Genomic DNA, 16,245 nt, shown 5'->3' with positions numbered 1-16,245 from the left:
AAGACGATTCCCCTTCCACAAAAAACAAGTCACAGCAGATATATCACTGCTATCAGAAGCTCGGGAGACGTCACAAGTCCGACAGGATTCCCTCAGAGTATCAACGGTGCCGTGGCCCATGAAGAGAAGAGGTGAGAGCTAGAGTTTGCTGCTGGCATCCCGATACAAAGAAAAGGTAGCACGAGACAATGAGCAGAAAGGGAATGTTTTGTCTACTCATTTCACTATCGTTGAGGTGGCGCGCAGAAGAGATACATCGCCTCAACGACGGAACAGTGAAACGACGACAACCACATACATTCACAATGCCCAACCGCTGTATCCCAAACGAATAAAAGTGATGACCGAACCACACTCAGTGGCGTTCCAGATCCTTGACTCACCCCCATCCTGCCAATGTCCAGCTAGTCCTCTCGCTGCCTTTCGTTGCTGTGCTGCGCTGTTGATGAAGGGCACTAGGATCTAGGTCGCGATGTGCTCCGGCCAGTCCATGAGAGAGGAATCTCTCCCTCTCAATCTCAACAAAGGATTTCGCCTTCAGACTGGCGACAAGGCTGGCACCAGCCCATGGTCCAAGAGATTCGACCTGCCGCAGGATGGCAGTAACAGGTTGCTGCGCATCCTTTGATTTCTGCTTGAAGAGTCGTTGCTCAACAAAGTCGTCGGTCCCTGGGGGATTGAGGTCATGTCGAGTATCAGGGGGAACGGCCCTCGCTTGAGCCAGTTCTGCAAGGCTGCTGCGCTTGACCTTCGTGTGTTGCCCTCGGATAGGTGTCCATCCGTGCTCGCTGATGACGGTATTGGTTGTTTCCAGGACCTGTTGTGACAAACCTGCCAGAGATGAACCCCTACCTAAAAAGATAATCCTTGACATGCAAATACCCCGAACATCCGATGACACTGCCAGAAGCGTTGCATACAGAAGTTGACTAATTGACTGCTCATGATCGTCCCGATAATCATCGGTCTTTGGTGCGACTAGTGTGTCGAGAGATGCTTCACACAATGCCTGTCTCGAGATGGCGATGGGTCGAGAAGATGTATCCGTTGGCCAGTCAATCACCAAGGTTTCAGTTTCACCACCAGAGGCACCAGCATCTCCTTGGTCCTCCAGATTCAATTTTGATGTCCTTGCTGATAGATCATCTTTCGCGATTGGAAATAATGCATGACATGCACCAGCACGATCCACAAACTCCTCCACGAAGTCAAAATCAAGCACAAGAGAATCACGAATCGACTCATCTTGCTCCTTCTTGATACTCTCCAAGAGCGCCCCGATCTTCAAAATCAAAGCCTTCATGGCGCGGATACTCCGGCGGACGTGTATTTCGCGATACTCGTAGATTGCCGTCACCACCGTTTCCTCCCAGCCTACCTCCACAACCAGACCCGATCGCAATCCGGCCCCGACAATGGACATGGTCGGTGCCGGCAACAGCGTGATGGTAGAGTACTTCCATCGCTCGAACAGAAGTGTCAATACTGTCGATAGTACGGGATGAGGTACTAACGAAGGCAAGACCAGAACCAAACGTGCAGTGCCCGCGTCCACCAACAGATATTTGTTGTATGCCTCGCGCACTGCTCGTTCCAACTTGTCTTCCAACAGCCCCAAGTCGACATCCCTCAGATCATTTCTCCACAGTTCATACTCCTTGCTCTTCAATGCCAGATCTTGCCTGCGTCTTCTGAATCCCGGGAGAAAGGAGCGATAGTCACCCACTCGCCCAGCATTCTGGGAGGTGAACGGGATGAAACACTGCGGTCCACTCTCGCCCTGAAAGCCGGCGCTGAGGCCACGAGGGTCAATCTCGATGATGATGGGATCCTCTTCGGCGCGAAAAGAGTACGAGCCGGGCGAAGACTGAGCGGAGGAGATGAAGCGACCGGTGGGTGTGTGAGGGCTGCCGGATTGCTGGCGTGAAGATGCTTCGCGGAGGCTGGGGCGGATGGCGGAGGCGACGGTGGATGCCATTGCTCGGTCAATTCTGCTTGTCGTCGCCTCCACCTCCCTTGCAAGTAAGTGAATTGTTGTACAGAGCTTGTGGCACGGAGGCTGGTTCACGTAGATCAGGCGTTGTCGTTACAAAATCTCCATTAACGCGACATCCCTTGACCAATCAGAAACGCGATCCCGGGCTTAGTCATCAGCGCGTCTACAGATCAAGGCAATATTAATTCGGCATATACATTTTCATATATCTGCGAAATACTCGGTACACTAACTGACGTTAGAGAATTAATTGCGCCGGCTGGCAGAATTTTACGAAATAGCAAAGGTGAACCTCACATCGTCTAATATGCCTCGAGATAGAACGATTGATATTCGCAGCTGCACCCAAGCAGCTAGTACGTGTTTCAACTGGGACACAGCCCGGTAAGATCATTGGCTCTCGACGGCGACCTACCACCTTGTTCATGTGATGTGTAGTGAGGAATCGTCCATGGCTCTCCCTAAACTATCTGGGTTTGTGAATGGGGAAGCGAGGCGAGGTCCATAAAGAGCCAGCAGGATCATCTGGGAAGCACAGGCAAATAGATGCGGAGTACTGTCGTATTCTCCGTATTTGATCTACAACCTTCTCGCACACGGGCCGACTCGAACCTACCAGGGAACTCGGCAAGCCACAAGCGCTCCAAAGAAGCTGCCTTGCTGAAGCTGCCACCAATAAACACTCGGTATGTCCACTCCCAAACTCCCACTCTTTTACCCTTGACCGATCGACCTTTCACATTGCGATCCAATCCCTGATACATTGCGCCTCTGAGCACCTCTATATTTACTTCGATTGATCAATTGGATCGGATTGTTCCGTGTTCCTTACATATCGGCCCCCACTTGGCCCTGGGCTACACACCACCAAGCGGCAGCTGTAACGGCTTGGTGACGGTAGACGCCCCGCTAGCAAGGTGTCGAATCAATTCAGAGCGTCCTTTTTAGGAATGCTCATCTCAGAAACACTGGGTCGGCATCGTCGCCTCGAGCCGTTACAGACGACTTGCAAAATCTCTAATTCCGCGTCAAGGGGGCCGCACAGCGCAGAGATTCAACGTGGCCGACACAATGTTCACGTTTCATGCTTCATATGTGGCCTTCGTGGCAGCCGGTCTTTGACATCCATCTCGCTCTATTTACTCCTACATTGATTCCCACCTCATTCAACGCCAATGGTCTTCCTCTCGAGCTCTCACTTGACCCGTATCTCGGGATCAGCATCTTTGCTGCGAAGGGCAGGTATCTACCCCAGAATTACACCGACAGCCTTCAAGCCTTTTCCGTTGCCAGCATGGCTGCTCGCGGGAGTAAAGTCGACCCTTATAGTACCTTGCCAGAGTCCTATCAGGTTTGTATTGAAGCTCTATCTACAAGAGTGCGGTCTTCTGACGACAACTGCAGCCTTCTTATCCCGAAGTCTATCACCCTAAAGAGCTTGATCGCACAGAGAAATCGACAGAGTACATATTGCCCAGTGGTGCAAGCAACGACGGCAACTACAGAAACAACCAACACAGGCTACCATTTGGCTGGACTCCAACGATTTTCGGAATTGTCACAGCTCTGGCCACTGCTATAATTGTAGCCGCCATAGTCGGAGGAGGAGTTGGTGGCGCCTGTGCTAGTTCTCAAAGGTATGGGACTGACAAGGACATCAATCTACCGCAGATTACAACTTGTGGCTGACAATAGAGCAGAGCCTTGAAGACGGCTTCCTCGGAAGCGGTAACAGCAACTTCAACTATACATTTGGCAGCTTCAGCACCAACTTCATCAATTCCTTCATCTGTCTCTGCTTCCGCCGCCCTCGCTACTGACTACACCGCTCTAGTCGACACCCAGATATCGAGCCTCGCTCTTGACTGTCCAACTTTGGATGGTCAAAGCTACCCATCCAAGTGGGAGGGCCAATTGTTCAGTTTGAACTGCGACTTTCTGTACAATGACGGCGATCTCGCTTCCGTCTTTGTCTACACGTGGCAGGATTGCGTCGAGGCATGTGCTTCCATAAACCACTACGCAGAAATGAACGGTGGCTCCAACACCACCTGCATACACGCGGTATTTCAGGCAGGGTTGGACCAGAACGTGGTCGATTGGAATCGGAATTGCTGGTTGAAGAGTAACAAGGCTGTGGTTGGGACGGCTGATCCGGCAAGCGAGATCCTGTCAGCTGATGTAGTTTTTTGACGAAGTCCGGGGTCCGTGACGTTAATAACCGTTGGAAAATGTTTTTGGAGTTGGGAGTTCCCGTGAGAATAATGAAAACGATACTGGGTGGGTGCTTTCAATGACATATTACTGGCATTGCATCAATGCGCGTGTACAACAGCCTCGTCTTCTGTATGGCCGAATATTTGTCTCGTAGCATTCCTTCCGAGTGATCAAACCGCCCAACCGCAATATATCTTCGTCCCGATCCCGTCTGTGGGTTTATACTTTTCCCAGCAGAGAACGAGCCTGCCACACCTCTGTACCTAGGTAGGTCACGTAGGTGTGGGTGGTTAACGCCTGCCAATTTCCATGGTGCCACAGCCGAAGTTTTGCCGGGAAGCAGGAACGTCAACCATGTTGCCATGTCAACAAATGAACTCAAAAGGGGAAGAAACGACGACGGCTTTAACAGCTTCAACAACGCCACGCCCCAGAGAATCGAACGATGAAAGGATAGGAGGCAAGAGGCCACGTTTAAAATTACTCAAATGTGAGGACAGCCTGTGGTTGAGGAGATGGGCATCCCTGGGTAAGTCGACCCACATCAACCACATATTCCTGAGTGACGGTGGCATAAAGCCTGTGGCAAGCAATATTGTTGCCTCGAAGAACAAGAGAAAGCAAAAAAAGCCCCAGCATCATGAGCAAAATCCTATGCTAACCCTCACATGCTTGCCGTTTTATGTCAGCCTTTTGAAAGAAATCGGTAAAGGCGAACGCGTGGCTCTTTCCCGCCTCTCTATCGAGCATTTGCAGAAACAATCTCGACCCCTTCGAATCGCCATTGATGCCGCAATCTGGAATTTCCAGACCCAGCACGGCGGGCAAGGGGGCAAAAATCCGGCCCTTCGAACACTCTTCTACCGCCTTGTCAAGTTACTGGCTTTGCCCGTTCAGCCCGTCTTCGTCTATGATGGCAAGAATAAACCTCTCACGAAACGGGGACGGACAGTGTCGAAATGGCATGGGGGATGCGTCGAGAGCGAAATGTCAAAGGGTTTAGTTTCTCTGTTTCGATATCCCACGCACGTGGCGCCGGGGGAAGCCGAGGCAGAGTGTGCGATGCTTCAGCGGAAAGGGATCGTGGATGCGGTTATGACACAGGATGTTGATGCCATCATGTTTGGCTCTGGCCTCACGCTACGGGATTGGTCGAAGGAGGGAAATGGGAAGAAAGGCAACAAGACTGCCACACACGTGAGCGTTTTGGATTTGCATCGGGTGAAGAAGCTCAGCGGGTTAGATCCTGAGGGAATGATTCTGGTAGCACTCTTGAGCGGTGGTGATTATGATGAGGATGGCGTTGCCGGAATTGGAAGTACGCTGGCATGCGAGATCGCCAGGGCAGGGTTTGGAAGCGACCTTTTGGACCTAGTGAGGAGCGGAGACGAAAATGGAATCACAGAATGGAGGGAACGACTACAATTCGAGCTCGAGACCAACGAAAGCGGCTATTTCAAGATGAAAAGGAAATCGATACGTATTCCCGACAACTTCCCCGACAGAAAGATACTGGGATACTATATGAATCCTGCAGTCACACCAGCGGACGAATTGAAGAGATTGGAAAAGTCATGGGTCAAGGCCTGGGATGGAGAAGTCGATATGCAAGCGCTGCGTGTCTATGCTGCGGAAATGTTCGACTGGATGTACAAACCAGGTGCTTGGAAGTTTGTGCGAGTGATGGCCCCGGCTCTCCTTGCGGACCGGCTACAACGTGGTGCAGCAGCATCACATATCACATCTTCTGACCAAATCACCGAACGACGGCAGCATTTTGTGAGTGACGGAATCCCAGAACTCAGGGTGACGGTGATCCCAGGGGAAGTCGTTGGACTGGATCTCGCTGCGGAAAAGGACAGCCCCGAATATCTACAACTTCTTGCCGAAGAAGAGAATGAAGGGTTGGAGGGAGAAACGGAAAACGCAGGTACGGACGGAAATGCGCCTCTGAGCCCGTCCAAGAAGCGCAAATCTCCTCCGTGGCTGCCCCATGCGCCAGAAAAGATGTGGATTGCCCAGGCCATTGTCGAGATCGGGGCTCGCGAGCACGTCCGACGGTGGGAACAGATCCAGTTCGAGATCAACAATGATCCCAAGAAATTTGCTGCGCGGAAGTGTGCAAAGCAGAAAGAGAAAAAGTCGAAAACGACTGGAGGTATGCAGCCTGGGGCTCTTTTAAACTACGTCGTCACTGCCAACGAGGCTGCTGAGCCTGAGGTATACCCTGCAAAGTCCATCTCATCGCCTCGTCCCCGCCCAAAGGCCAACGTCAGCGAACCACGAAGGTCCAAGTCCACCAAATCCAAATCCAGCCAGATGAACGATGGGCAGTCCCCCACGATGTTTGAGCATCTCAAGTCCACCAAGAGTCGTCATGATTTCCATGAGACAGCGTCAGCACGCGACAGTGTATCGTTTGACACTGTCAGAACCGGTATTGGCAGTGGAGACGACCCATTCACACTCAGCGACCAGACCTGTAGTGACAAACATTCGAGGCCCTCTACTTCAAGCTCGACAAAGACGGGACGGCGGATCGTACACAAGTCATCTCCGCTTTATGGAAACACGATTCACCCAATGCTCCACGATACAAGGCCACCTGTGCTCTCGCAACGCGAAAAAAGGTCAGAGAAGGTCTTAGCGAAGGTGACAGCGGGAGAGGACCTATCCAGAAATGCGATCGAAGAGGACTCCCTCCCCTTCTCTTCGCCAGCCCGGGGAAAATCCAACTCAGCAGTGGACCATGGAGAAACGCAGGAAGCCTTGGATTCGCTCAGCAACATCACACGGCGGACGCCCAGGAAAAGAGCAAATAAGTTCCGAGCTCTCACCGAGGTTGGAGGATCGAGTGAGAGCCTCATCGAACCTCAACGGCGTATCGTGAGTTTCTTTAAGCCATATGTGCGCGAGAAGGCGCCACCGTCCCAAGCAGCACCAGCCGAAGGAGAAAGTCGTCCAGTCAAAGTTCTGCCAAAGCTAACGTCGGAAAAGTCTGCAAACCCATCTTCGGCCATGCACATCCACGCAGTTCCCAGGTCAAGTCTTCCAGGCACGTGGAAAGAAGTCGAATGCGAATCGGGCTCGAGTACTCAGATATACCCTTCTCTAGCGTCCCCCCGTCGTGCTCGATTGAGCATAATCGACCTAACGTCCGATTAAAGGATGAGTCTCTGAATGTTACGGGAGCTTGACCTTCCAGAAGTCTTTGTTCTCGAAGAATGTTTTGCTGCGGGTAATTTCGACAGCGGCGGCTTCTATGGAGGCAATGGCGCTCGGTTTTTCGATGCGGATTTTGGCGAACGTGTGTCCATAGTTCATTGTTACAATCTGGGCCACGGCCGTTGCCAGAGATTCGATTGTGTGGTACGCTGAACCTGCGACGCGTTCAACCACTGTTTGGACCATGTCGTGCAGAGCAGCGGTGTAATGTTCTTCCAGAGCACCAATTCCCAGAGCAGGGTCGACAAGAGGTACGCTAATGTCGATGAATAAGGTCTGCTTGTAGATGCGCTCTTGGGGATTGACTCCGATGATGCAGGTGCAAGCAATTTGTTTAACCGTCACAGTGAGGCTTGACGTGTCAACGTCCAGCTCGGACTTGTCGACCTGATATTGGTAGAGCACGCCGCCTCTGGCCTGCAGTAAAGCCTTGGGAAGGGCAATGTTGATGGTGAGCAGACCACAGTTTGGTACCAGGTTGGAGATTAAACCGATCAGGGCATAAATGGTAGGAAAGGCTTCGGGATCGGCGTCCTTCAATGCCGCGGTGATCCTTTTGTACAACTTGCCATAATCCATGGAGAGATTCACATCATCCTTGGAAGCCGCCGGCTCAAGGGTTGATGTGGGCTGAGCCTCGATGGTGATCGACACAGGCTGGGGTTTGCGGAAACGACGCCAGGCATCGAGGCCGACGGGAATGTCGAACCTCATGTTTTTCAGAATAACTTTGTCCATGAGGGAAACTGCCATGCTGGAAGAGGAAGACGTGGTCTGGTCTGGTCTGACGAGCGGCTTTTTATATGCGTGATTCACTGGTACGAGCAATGCGGAGGATTATCTGGTGGCAAGGTTATGGTGTGCTTTGGAAAGGCTTGGGAACAAAAGGATGGTATGACTTTGCAGTGGTGGGAGGGCGGAATAATAATAATCCGGTGTCCAGAGATGATTCTCGTAACAACAGAGCTGAGATTCGGCTGGTCTCTGCGAGCCGGAGAGCCGGGAACTAAGCAAGCCTGGCCAGCCTCTGGAGAAGCACGGGCTATATCTGGGGCAGATCTGTGGTGACACGGGGCCGCGGCCCAAGGCTGCTTGCGATGAAAAAATTGCAGGGGGAACCTATTTAGCCATGGTCTGATTGGGGGCTTGAGGCGATCCTCCCGCTTTCGTTGGCCGACAACGCACTGGGCACTGGGCACTGGGCGCCTCTGCCGCCTCCAGAATTTCTCAGGCTGCGCTCCAGTGGCTTTTTTTTGCTGACCTCGTCCACCACCCCCGTTCTCCTCCTTGGACTTGAACCTCTTCTTCTGTCTTTATTCTTTTGGGCCTTTTTACGAGTCTCTCTTGCGTCTCATCTATCTCGGTCACTTACGGTTAGAGTAGATTTTCTTGTCACCTTCAATGGGTCAAAGCGCCGTCACTACCTCAGCCACAATTTCAGACTTCACTCCTGCCGCTCGCGGACGGATTGCACTTTCCCATGTGATTCCAACGTCACCTTCACTCGCATCGTGCAAGACTGGCCATCTTCTGGTTTGGCTACTGGCGCAAGGTCCGTCCTGAACAAGGGCGGACGGTAATACTACAAGCCGCCTGGGCCTCGAGCATCGTGTTTTAATCTAACTCTCAACCTTCCCCCTTTTTAACTTGTGGGTATCATCAAAAAAGAACCCGCGAATATGAGTATCTCAACTACTCAGGCCATCATGGACAAGGCTCCAGAAACTCCCACTGGGATGCCACCACCCGCCGACGTCTCAGCCGATTTTGAGGACGCACTCAATTCGATTGCGCTGGGGAACAACAACGCGGACCCAGGCGATCCGGAAATCATCCCTTTTCGAAACAAGAGTCCTCCTGTGACACCGCAAAAAACCATGCCGGTCGGTACGCGCGAAGACGAGGCTCTCGTCGAACTGGAGAGCGAAAGAGGAAGACAAGAAGTCAAGGGCAGCGTCATCCTGTCTACGACCGCGGCAAAGAGGAAGAAGAAGAAAAACAAGACCAAAGCGGCCCATGCGGCCCAAGCACTGAGTACTGTCAGAGGATTCACGCCTGTTGACTCGGGAGCTGAAGAGTCGGACGTGTCACGCAACAGCCCACGGGTTTTGTCACCTATCCCTCGTTTGCCTGCGTTGGCTGGTGCCAGCCCAGGACTGAGACCTCAGTCGCCGGGTGTCAGCGGCTTAAAGGCCCAGCTTGATGCTCTGAATTCCCGCAGTCAAAGCCGCTCTAACTCGCGCGTGCGCAATACTCTGGATTCGGAGGCGAACAGCAGCGCCGCCAGTGCCGCGTCGGACACCCAAGGGGAGGAGCCGCACGAAGATATGGTCAGCTACCATGTCCAGATCGATCAAGACTTCGTCAGTCAGTCGCTGGCGGAGACCGAAGTCGCATCGGCGGCATCTACTGCCACTATGGACGCAGATCAGCGCGCGACTTCGATGATTGTCCGCAAGATGACCGCGGCAGATTTCACTCCGATCCGCTGCCTCGGAGATGGGGCCTTTGGAACGGTGCTTCTTGTACGACAGAATGCCACGGGTCGTTTGTTTGCTCAAAAGCAACTCACGAAAGCGTTTCTCAAGGTTCACAAGAAGCGCATCGAATCAACCATGTCCGAGCGCAGCATTCTCGAGTTGGTCAATCGTCATCCATTCATTGTCAATCTCTACTACGCCTTCCAGGACCACGAAAAGCTATACTTGATTCTTGAATATGCCTCAGGCGGTGAACTGTTCCGTCACCTGGAATTGGAAAAGTTCTTTTCAGAGGAAGTGGCTGCATTTTACATCGCCGAGATTGTTTTGGCACTGGACTATCTCCACAACACAGTCGGCGTCATCTATCGTGATCTCAAACCGGAGAATTGCTTGTTGAACGCCGAGGGCCATTTGCTGTTGACAGATTTCGGTCTGAGCAAGGTCGCTGTGCAGGACCCGAGTACCCCGGGCGGGAGTCGTTGCAACAGTCTGGGTGTGGGCACGATCGAATACATGGCTCCCGAGATCATCAGAGGCAGTGACGAATCTGACTGGGGTCCGGGATACGGGAAAGCGTGCGACTGGTGGTCATTGGGTGCGATGGCTTGCGATCTTATGACGGGCAAACCTCCCTTTGGTGGCGGCAGTTGGACTAAGATCCAGCAGAATATCATGTACCAGAAGCTGAGCCTGCCCTACTTCCTATCGCCAGACGCCAAAGACCTTCTCACGCGACTATTGCGCAAGGAGCCTAAGAAGCGACTTGGAGTTGGTCCTAACGACATCAACGTCATCAAGAAGCACCGATTCTTCCGGAAAATTGATTGGAAGAAGTTAGAGGCCAAGGAGCTCGAGCCTCCCATCAGGCCGCTGGTCACCAACCCGGAGTTGGCCGAGAACTTTGCCAAAGAATTCACTGACAGGGCGATTGACACTCTTACGCGACGACACAGCCGAACATTGAGCAAGTCTGATCCGTTTGGGGGGTTCAGCTATGTTGCGAGCAGCAGTTTACTTGAGGAATCGATGCTTTTGGAATTGGATGAAGCCATCATCGACGAAGACATCTAGACACCTACCGAAAGACACAGAAGAGCGATTAGCTGCTCGAGTGACACAAATCGGGTTGGATAGAGTTGTGAGGACAGGTCACATAGACACCTGATGATAGCGAGGCGTTCAGGACTTTTAGAGGCACATGGGCGAGAAGGGGCATGGAATTTGGCAGCACTGGTGGGACGCATTAATATGCCAGGCATGTTAGAGGGGCCGTCGACGATCCGCATACAAGCATAGAGCTAGAGAGACATGAGACACGTTCAGCACTCACTATTCAGGACTCGGTACTCGCTTTTCGCTCCCCAAGCCGTGTGGGACTGATCAGGCTGATATCGAAAGTCCCACGTGAGCCACGTGAGCCACGTGAGCTGGTGCCTGAGTCGCGTTGGCACGCGTCGGACGAATCAGTATCCATTAACCCCGCGCTCTGTCAATGAGCTTTGTTCACTTCAGCCTCACAACTGCCTGACCTCGCCAACACAGGCAGTTCGATGTGACTGGACTCTGCGGTCGCCCCTCTGGCCTTTGCTTTGTACCTTCAAATGACCTCACTCGCCTTTCTCGATCTCCACGGCTGCGCTCTGCCATATTTGACAAAGAGCCTCACTCCTTTCACCTCACTGCAAACGGCAGATACCATTGTACCCAGGGAAACTTAAGTAGAGATCGAGAGAGACGGAGTTATCAGTTCAAACACACCACCTCTGATCTTATGGCACAGCCAGCAAGCATGACCAACACAAACATCCTCAGCCTCGAGGCTGAAGTCCTCGCCCATGTCCTTGAGTACGTTGACAACGAATCCCCTCGCACGATGGCAGCGGTGGCTCGAACCTGCAAGTACTTCAATTTCGTGACTCAGCTTGTCCGCTACCGTCACATCACCGTGCACTGGGACTGCGAACGGGAATCCTGGGTTGACATGGCCGGTCGCAAACAAGAAGAATGGGAAACACCGGAACTCCTCCAAGGCTTGCGACACCTTACAGCCTGCAAGGGCGACCTCCCGGCGCTGATCCTCGAGCTCGGCAACGGCGATCTCCCCGGTGCCAGAAACCTTTGCGAGAAGCTGGACCGGCTGCAAAGTGTCCTCCGCAATGCCAGCAATCTGAAGACCTTGACTTGGAAGACCAGCTATCTGCCAACCAAAGGCATCGTCGAGACCTTGCAGGCCCATCAGCCAAAGGTGAAACTGGACATCTTCCGTGCCAGGAGACTGGGGCTCGCACAAATCCCACTGGAATCGGAAAAGGTCCTGGCGGCAGCGACTTGTTTGAACTCGTTGTCGATGACCACCATGCAGGCCACGTGTATCGAAGATCATTTGGTCTTTCACATGATTTTGAAATCGGCCCCAAACCTGGAATTCGCCTCGATACTTTCTTTTCCCCCGATGGAGTCGTACAGTCCCACCGTCACCTTCCTCCGACCCAATCTCGACAGCTGGTTTCCTCCGGATCTGGAGGGGAAGCAGGGCACATCGCTTCGTCACCTGACCTTGGATGGTTGGGGAATCTCTGCTGAATGCCTGGAGTTCTGGTCCGAGTACGTCAATCTGGCAAGCCTGCGAGGCTTGAAGTGTAGCAGGGGTCCTATCTATTCGTCCTTTTTCGACCGCGCCCCCAAACTGCTAACGAATCTGAAGAGTTTCAGCACGAACCTTGGCGCGGAGCCTCGGTCCGACGTATTTTTGAGAGCAGTAAAAGAATATATTGCCACCTGCCCACCTTTGGAGACGTTGAGTCTCTGGTCGTGGAGGGGGAAAGTGCCATTGTCCACCATTTTGAATCGTCATGGAGCGACTCTTCGGGACCTTCAGCTTCACGAGTGTGAAGCCCCTGAAAGTATTCATCCCAGAGACGCTTTCTCGGCAGAGGAACTTCAGTCGATCCGGCTTTCGTGTCCCAGGCTAAAGGTACTTACCCTTGACCTCAACCGAGTCTCGGCGCAACTCAGAGTCGAGGAATACGAGGCGATCCTTGACGAGCTCCGTAAAATGAACCTTGACAAGATCCAAATCTATGTTGAGAACGGTCTGCCATGGTTCCGTCAAGCGGACCTGCAGATAATCACCAGGGAGAGCAGTTGGATGGAGGCTCTTCGTCGCGTGGATAACGATCAAACAGATATCCGCCTGCCCAGTGGGTGTGATTTCGATGGTGCTTTTGGACATGCCTTGCCTGTGACGGTCCAGAACAGTGACCGGAGTTGGCCCCATCTTTCATGTGACGAGGAGCTTACGTTGCTGCCTCCGACCTCGTACGTGGCCCTCTGCCGTTTTCTCATCGGTGCCTGGAAGATCATCTTTGGCTCGAGGACCTGGGGCCCCCGACAACTCGACGTCAAGTTGGGAGAGTGGGAGAAGAAGTATCAACCTACGGATTATTATATCCGAGAATTGAGGAGGGATAGTCGAGCTTGGGTCCGAGCCAAACCGCACGAGAGGGACGACATGGTTGGGGAGTGCTTTGTCGAACTCGAATGCTGTGGTGGGGACCATAAGAGGAAATTTTCCAGTCGCTAGTTCGGGACGTGTTGGCAAAGGCGCAATGGCATATTTATGGTGTGGGCTGTCATTGATCTGGTCAGTATCCGTCATCCTTGGATTACCACCCTCTACGAAAGGAACATGTTCAGACGTCATGGTTCTTGGAATTGTGGCATGAATGCTCTGGCCGGGCCTTGTCTCACGTGGATTTGGAGTTGGGTTTCGGCGGTAGCGAGAAGGCTGAACGAGGTCTATTGAATACGATCAGCTCGACAGGCTGAACAGGGACAAGGGACACGCGCTGGTGATGGGCTTTGAGGAGTCAACGTGGTTACGGGAACGAGCACGGCTATGACTCGACTGGGGGCCCGGATTGGGTTTGGTCGGATAAGGTTGGATCGGACTGGATCGGACAGTACAGGACAGTACAGGACAAAAGGAAACGGCACAGGACTGAATTAGTTCCACCGACTGAGCTGGCAAGCTGGCAAGGTGATCTGGGCTGGCGTGCTGGCGTGCTGGCGTCTATGGACCACGACGACAACGAGTGATTGCTGATAGAAGGGACGAATGAAGAATTGAAAATGAATCAACGACCCCGAAATGAGGCCCGAGTTCTCGCACTAAAAGATAAACCGATTCCAGCGTGACGAATGATTCACATCATACCACACTAGACCTCTGCCTCTGCCTCTGCCTCTGCCTCTGTTTCTGTCTCTGGTTTCTTTCTTCCATTCTTACTTTATTCTTTCTTGGGAATACCGTACGTACCTTCCTAGGTAGATAGGCAAGGAGGTAGGTACGTCACCTGTCCTGTACCATTCGTGCACTGGACGGTCGGTAGGGTCGGTAGGGTCGGTAGAGTACTTTAGAAAAGGTACCTTTGATCGGCCCACGTAGGGTGCTAGGGTAGACGGATTAGATACAATGTCCTCAGGGTTTCAGCCAGAACAAGATCGTTGGTCTACACGTCTACACGTCTGCACATCCTCACAGACAGACAGACAGATAGGTAGAATAGATATTTCATATCTGACAAGCCCCAAGCTCCCACAGGCTTCATGCAAGTCACAAGCAAGCTACAGGACAATACAAGCCACCTTCTAATTCAATCCAATCCAATCCAATCTAACCGAACAGAATCGCGCGTTAGATCTCCCAGGATCCGATCATCAAAGTCCAATACCGGCAATGGCAATCCCAATCCCAACACCAAGAGTGAATTCAACTAAAAAGTCACCCGGTGGTGATAGTGATGGCGATGACGGAGAACAGAACCAATGAGCACGTCCTAGACCATCTTCTCGGCGAAAGAGAAGAGGAGTAGGAGGAAGAAGAAGAAGAAGAAGAAGAAGGCCGATGAACTTCCACCGCCGCCCCAGATACACTCGACACGTTCGACGCAGCTGCCGACGGCGCTGGCAATGGCACCGGCAAAGGTAAAGGGACCGGACTCACGGTGACGTTCTTCAGAGGCAGGGAGAAATTGAACTTTGCGGTGGTGGCGAGGACGAGGTTCTCGGTCACGATGTCCGTCTCGGCGACCGGGGTTGTGGTTGTGGTCGTGGTCGTGGTCGTGGTCGTGGCCATGGGAAACGAAATGGGGAAGCTATACGGGACATAGCTGTGCGGGTGCGCATTAGTGTCAGCGTTGGCAGTAGCTATGGCTGTGGCTGTAGCTTCTGCATATGCGTGTGCACCCGCGCCGATCTGTGCAGAGACAGAAACAGAAGAAGAAGACGCAGACGCAGACGCAGACCAGCTCGAGACAGCGTCCTCCAAGGTCGAAATGGACTGGGTACACGGGACCGTGAGGGTTGTCATCTCCTCCACCTCGCTATCGCTGTCGCCCTGCCCACCCACTCCGGGAGACAGTGTCGAGGTCGAGCACGCGGCTACGACAGTAGTCGTCATGGGCACCGCCGCTTCAGGCATATCCGTGCATCCGCAATGCAGGACCGTGATGGTTGTCACGAGACAGGTTTCTGTCCGTACGGGGCAGGAGGTCGGGTGTAACGCGCAGATGGTGGTGTATGTGGTCGATATGGTTGTGGGGGAGAGTGTTGATGAGGAGGTTTGTGAAGATGGCGGTGAAGAAGAGGTGGGTGTGATGAAAATCACCGAGTCGGAGAAGGAGAATGACGATGAGGATGAGGATGAGAGAGTGGAATTTGTTGATAATGTCGGTACTCGTGTTGTCGATGTCGATGACGACGGCGACGCTGTTGCTGTTGCTGTTGCTGTTGCTGTTGCTGTTGCTGAAATACTCACACTCGCACTCCCGCTACTCGACGCCGTCACGGATGATGATGATGCCGTTGACACGACCGTCGTATCCACCGAAGAAATCGACGTCGTCGTCGACGACGATGAACCGCCAACATCAGCACCCGTGTTGTTATACAACGTCAAGAGCACAATGTCACCGTTCGCGTCGACGAGTTGTCTCTTACCAAGCCTCGTCGGGGGAGGAAAACGGGCCACCCCTCCACATTTCTGCGCAGGATTGCCCGGACACGTCGTGTTACATGCCGAATCCGGGTAGCGGACAAAGTCTTCGGAAGACGCGGTGTCGTTGTCCAGAGGCAGCGAGTATGTGGAACAGTAGCATTGCCTGGAAAAGAGGTAGGCGTCAGCATAGATCGACCCTGAGCGGGCGGACAGCTTGTGAACCACGTTCATTCACATTCACGCCGGTCGCTAGGGCGAAGACAGTTGAAATGTAGAGAGAGAGAGACTCCAAACTTACGTATCAAAGAGACCAGCGTACACGTCCA

At 52.9% G+C, this 16,245-nt stretch overlaps 8 protein-coding genes across 8 annotated transcripts; 5 read left to right on the top strand and 3 right to left on the bottom strand.

Annotated features, from left to right (window-relative positions):
* Positions 1-379: 379 nt before the first annotated feature.
* Positions 380-1,978, bottom strand: Z517_03244 (uncharacterized protein; the record flags this gene model as incomplete). The annotated part of the gene is made up of 1 exon (XM_013432352.1): positions 380-1,978. One exon carries the CDS (start codon positions 1,976-1,978, stop codon positions 380-382), a length of 1,599 nt encoding a protein of 532 aa, XP_013287806.1.
* A 1,111-nt stretch (positions 1,979-3,089) lies between these two features.
* Z517_03243 (uncharacterized protein) lies at positions 3,090-4,189 on the top strand (the record flags this gene model as incomplete). The annotated part of the gene is made up of 3 exons (XM_013432351.1): positions 3,090-3,347; positions 3,401-3,633; positions 3,697-4,189. 3 exons carry the CDS (start codon positions 3,090-3,092, stop codon positions 4,187-4,189), a joined length of 984 nt encoding a protein of 327 aa, XP_013287805.1.
* Positions 4,190-4,567: 378 nt separating this feature from the next.
* Positions 4,568-7,378, top strand: Z517_03242 (uncharacterized protein; the record flags this gene model as incomplete). The annotated part of the gene is made up of 1 exon (XM_013432350.1): positions 4,568-7,378. The coding sequence occupies one exon, from the start codon at positions 4,568-4,570 to the stop codon at positions 7,376-7,378; it is 2,811 nt and encodes a 936-aa protein (XP_013287804.1).
* An 18-nt stretch (positions 7,379-7,396) lies between these two features.
* Z517_03241 (dihydroneopterin aldolase) lies at positions 7,397-8,191 on the bottom strand (the record flags this gene model as incomplete). Its single annotated transcript, XM_013432349.1, has 1 exon — positions 7,397-8,191. One exon carries the CDS (start codon positions 8,189-8,191, stop codon positions 7,397-7,399), a length of 795 nt encoding a protein of 264 aa, XP_013287803.1.
* Positions 8,192-9,117: 926 nt separating this feature from the next.
* Positions 9,118-10,992, top strand: Z517_03240 (uncharacterized protein; the record flags this gene model as incomplete). The annotated part of the gene is made up of 1 exon (XM_013432348.1): positions 9,118-10,992. The coding sequence occupies one exon, from the start codon at positions 9,118-9,120 to the stop codon at positions 10,990-10,992; it is 1,875 nt and encodes a 624-aa protein (XP_013287802.1).
* A 718-nt stretch (positions 10,993-11,710) lies between these two features.
* Z517_03239 (uncharacterized protein) lies at positions 11,711-13,504 on the top strand (the record flags this gene model as incomplete). The annotated part of the gene is made up of 1 exon (XM_013432347.1): positions 11,711-13,504. One exon carries the CDS (start codon positions 11,711-11,713, stop codon positions 13,502-13,504), a length of 1,794 nt encoding a protein of 597 aa, XP_013287801.1.
* A 1,200-nt stretch (positions 13,505-14,704) lies between these two features.
* Z517_03238 (uncharacterized protein) lies at positions 14,705-15,403 on the bottom strand (the record flags this gene model as incomplete). The annotated part of the gene is made up of 1 exon (XM_013432346.1): positions 14,705-15,403. The coding sequence occupies one exon, from the start codon at positions 15,401-15,403 to the stop codon at positions 14,705-14,707; it is 699 nt and encodes a 232-aa protein (XP_013287800.1).
* A 109-nt stretch (positions 15,404-15,512) lies between these two features.
* Z517_03237 (uncharacterized protein) lies at positions 15,513-16,013 on the top strand (the record flags this gene model as incomplete). The annotated part of the gene is made up of 1 exon (XM_013432345.1): positions 15,513-16,013. The coding sequence occupies one exon, from the start codon at positions 15,513-15,515 to the stop codon at positions 16,011-16,013; it is 501 nt and encodes a 166-aa protein (XP_013287799.1).
* Positions 16,014-16,245: the final 232 nt, after the last annotated feature.

This window comes from Fonsecaea pedrosoi (genome assembly GCF_000835455.1).
Source record: "Fonsecaea pedrosoi CBS 271.37 unplaced genomic scaffold supercont1.2, whole genome shotgun sequence".
NCBI classification, from domain to species: domain Eukaryota; kingdom Fungi; phylum Ascomycota; class Eurotiomycetes; order Chaetothyriales; family Herpotrichiellaceae; genus Fonsecaea; species Fonsecaea pedrosoi.
This window is presented reverse-complemented; position numbering and strand designations above follow the sequence as displayed.